This window comes from Morus notabilis, unplaced genomic scaffold (genome assembly GCF_000414095.1).
Source record: "Morus notabilis unplaced genomic scaffold, ASM41409v2 Scaffold745, whole genome shotgun sequence".
NCBI lineage: Eukaryota > Viridiplantae > Streptophyta > Magnoliopsida > Rosales > Moraceae > Morus > Morus notabilis.
The window spans coordinates 173,842-177,663 of record NW_010357131.1 but is presented as its reverse complement, the minus strand read 5'-3'; the positions used below and the strand labels follow the sequence as shown (position 1 = coordinate 177,663).

Here is a 3,822-nt window from a genome sequence, read left to right as displayed (position 1 = left end):
TTGAATTTGTAACAAAGATGAAGAGAGAGAGAGAGCAGTAGAGAAAAGCCATAACACTATATATATCAAGAGGATCTCTTTAGAGAATGTTCTTTCTCGTAACATGTAGCTATAAGAAATGTAACATAAAGTTAATGAATGTAATATTGACATTGAAAAGGTGTAGCATATAGTTCTTAAATAACTAAATTTCTTAGTGTTACTTTTTTCTAAAGTGAATGTTACGTTTAATAATTATCGCCAATGACGGAATTAAGATTTATTAATAGGGGGCCAAAGCTTTTTTTTTTGTTTTTTATTATCAAGATTACAGTGACATAAATATATGTAACAGTTTTCGTTTATTAAATTAATTCATGATCCAATTAAATATAAAGAACCATTAATTTAAGGGGGGCCAAGTATAATTTATACAAACACCTACTATATTAAAATTAAAACCACTATATATATATTCGTAGGCTAATAAAAACCTAGTACCGTATGTGCAGAAAAAGTATTATCTATGACGTCTTCATGATATGCGAAACTTGGTTTTGTTTGTGATGGAGAAGAATCAACTGATCGTAGTCTCACCTCATGTATATTTCTCTATATAAGGGGTACCGTCAATCACTTTGGGAGAGGTTCTAGATATCTGAGAGCTCATAAACCATGGTATATATTTCAGTTTGCTATATTTTTCTCTTGTAGTCATTTGTGTCTCTCTTTAGTAAGGCATTCTTCGTTCTTTTTCCTCTTTCTTCTTGATCTGATTCTCTGGCTTCAAGTGCGCATCCGCCACCATCCTCACCCACACTTTATTTTGTCTGGATCATTTGTTGTCCACTTATATATACTTTCATATATGTGTGTACATATGTGGGCAAATTTTATCGTTTTATCATGATGTAATTCACTAATTTTATTGAACTGTTTTACTGCAGGCTAATGCGACCATAATGGTGCTGAAGGTGAACCTTCAATGCCATGAATGCTACAGGAAGGTCAAAAAAGTTCTCTGTAGTTTTCCTCGTGAGCGCATCTCTCTCTCTCTCTCGAACAACGAATAACATTTTCACTTTTTAGAATTGAAAAACAATATATGATTATTTACATCTTAAGAGAATATATAGTTTCTAGTTTTTACCATATATAATTTTATTTTATATATATTGGAGGATATATTTGTGCCGTCTGTATATATATAGTCATGCGTTCTTGTACACCGTGTGTGTGTATAAATTATGTTTATGATACATTTGATTTTTTTTGTTTGTTTTTTGTTTTTGTGAACAAACAGAAATACAAGACCAGGTGTACGATGAGAAGCAAAACACAGTGACAATCAAAGTGGTCTGCTGCTGCGACCCTGAAAAGATGAAGCAAAAGATACTCTGCAAGGGCAAAGCAGTCATCAAGAGCATTGAGATCAAAGTCCACAAAAAGAAAGAAAAAGAAGATAAGGCTTCGAATACCGAGGACAAGGACAAGAAGAATGCAGATGAAACAAAAGATAAAAATCAGCAAACAAACCTACCTCCACGTCCTGTTCAGCTGGTGCCTTGCGTGCCTTTTGTGCCGGTATGCCCAGTTCCCGGAGCCGGCCCGTTTCGTCGCACGTGCTGCAGGGAATGCTACGAAGGCCGCGTCGGTGGGCCATGCTTCGAAGGTTATGATAATAATTGGGCAGCTGGCCCGTTTCGTCGCACGTGCTGCAGGGAATGCTACGAAGGCCGCGTCGGTGGGCCATGCTTCGAAGGTTATGATAATAATTGGGCAGCTGGCCCGTTTCGTCGCACGTGCTGCAGGGAATGCTACGAAGGCCGCGTCGGTGGGCCATGCTTCGAAGGTTATGATAATAATTGGGCAGCTGGCCCGTTTCGTCGCACGTGCTGCAGGGAATGCTACGAAGGCCGCGTCGGTGGGCCATGCTTCGAAGGTTATGATAATAATTGGGCAGCTGGCCCGTTTCGTCGCACGTGCTGCAGGGAATGCAACGAAGGCCGCGTCGGTGGGCCATGCTTTGAAGGTTATGAGAATAATTCTGGACCAGTACCGTCATCTTCTCAGTGCGACTGCTACTGGAGAAGGCCAGTAGTTTGTGATAGTTATGGTGGTGGGAATATCTACTTCCATCCCCCTCAGGAACAGTGCTCCGATCCAGATGCTGGATGCCAAATTATGTAACACTGTATATAGTACTACTACGCCATGCTAGACTCGGTCAAAGCAATTGTTGGTGGCTAGCATGCACGCTGTTGCTTTAAGCTAAATCTTGTAGTTTCGATTCTTACACACGAATAGTTGTCCCTCCAACTATAATTAGTACTATTGTGTTCCACTATGAAGGAAAGGGGAAAGCGAGTGCTTAATGAGGAAGAATGTATACTTTTGTTTCCCCTTTTGTTTTCTTTTTTTTTTTAAACGACTTTTGTTTCGTTTTGATTGGGACGTACGTTAGTTAAAGAAAGTATTTGAATAATTGCTTTCCAAAAGTTTTTTTTAGGGACTTTTCTAGTATTTTTTTTAAAGACACTGGTGTTTTGTAATTTTTAATCGTTAAATTTATATTAAAATTAATATATTTTGTATATTTTTTAATTTGATATGATTTTGATAAGATTTATTTATTAAAAAAATAAAAAATAAAAAATATTAGTGTTCTCGAAAAGAAAAAAACACCGAAGAAGCTCTTTTTTTTTTTTTTAATCAGAATTGCTTTTCAAAAGTTATCTTTGTTTCTCCCCTCCTTTTTCTTTTCCTTTTGTTGTGCTGAACAGCTAATATTCCTGGTTGCTTTTTCATTGATTCCACTATATGTATTCGCCCAAGGATACATATAAAAGGGATAAAACGATATTTATATATATATATATATATATTTATATAGCACTAGTATTCGTACAGTTTTGAAATGCTAAAAGCCTATCCGGGTCATATATATATTTATGTATGTATGTGAGAATTGACAGATTGATCATGCATGCAGTTGATCAACCATGCATCCTATTTTTCTCTAACCCCCATCTATTAACTCTAAAAAAAAAAAAAAAAAACAAAAAACCCTCTCAATTCAAAAAAAATAGGACAACCGAATTTATAAATTTAATTAAAAACTCCATTAATACCAATCCGTATGTGTAGAGGTGTCAAATGGGCCGGCCCGGCCCAGGCCGTAATAGTGCATGATTCGGCACGGCCCGGTTCGTTACTGTTATAGGCTGGGCCGGCACGGCACGTGTAATGGACTAGGGCTGGGCCTCAACTTCTCAGCCCGTGGCCCAAGCACGTGGAGGCCCGCGGCACGGCCCTTATTTGGCCCGGCCCAAGCCCGTGAAACGGCCCACGAAAACCCCATTTCATTTGGTCCAGTGGGCCCTTCGCGGGCCCAACGTTCAGCACGTGACGGGCCTCCCGTTTGGCCTGTCACGTGCCTCCCGTTTCGCACGTGATGAGCCAAACGGGAGGCCCGTCACGTGCCGCACGTTGGGCCCGCGAAGGGCCCAACGGAAAAAAACCAAATTTCAACCCTAAAATCCCCTATAAATACCCCTTAATTCCACCATAAATCCCACACAACAATTCACTCTCATCTTCTCATCTCACTCTCATTCTATCTCTCAACTTCTCTCTTTGATTTTGATTCTAAGCTTTTTTCTCGTGTTCATTCATTTTCTAGCTCTTTCATTTACAAAGTTCAATCAAGTTCTATCAATTTCCAGAAAATGGCCTCACCAAATTTCCCTAATTTCACTGCTCTTCCTGAGCTTCGTGAGGAGATATTTTTTGAGGAAGAAATGATGCCTTCCAACCCCACCCCCACTGAACCAGAAAATGCTC

The 3,822-nt window shown here is 39.1% G+C and overlaps 1 protein-coding gene across 1 annotated transcript; it reads left to right on the top strand.

Annotated features, from left to right (window-relative positions):
- Window positions 1-470: 470 nt before the first annotated feature.
- LOC21393893 lies at window positions 471-2,420 on the top strand. Its single transcript, XM_024166529.1, has 4 exons — window positions 471-657; window positions 927-1,014; window positions 1,283-1,610; window positions 1,701-2,420. Exons 1-4 carry the CDS (start codon window positions 655-657, stop codon window positions 2,167-2,169), a joined length of 888 nt encoding a protein of 295 aa, XP_024022297.1. The 5' UTR covers window positions 471-654; the 3' UTR covers window positions 2,170-2,420.
- Window positions 2,421-3,822: the final 1,402 nt, after the last annotated feature.

Coding starts and splice junctions, on each gene's coding strand:
- LOC21393893 (XM_024166529.1), top strand. Junction 1,015..1,282: donor AGTTCTCTGTAGTTTTCCTC/GTGAGCGCATCT, acceptor GTGAACAAACAG/AAATACAAGACCAGGTGTAC. Junction 1,611..1,700: donor TTTCGTCGCACGTGCTGCAG/GGAATGCTACGA, acceptor CACGTGCTGCAG/GGAATGCTACGAAGGCCGCG.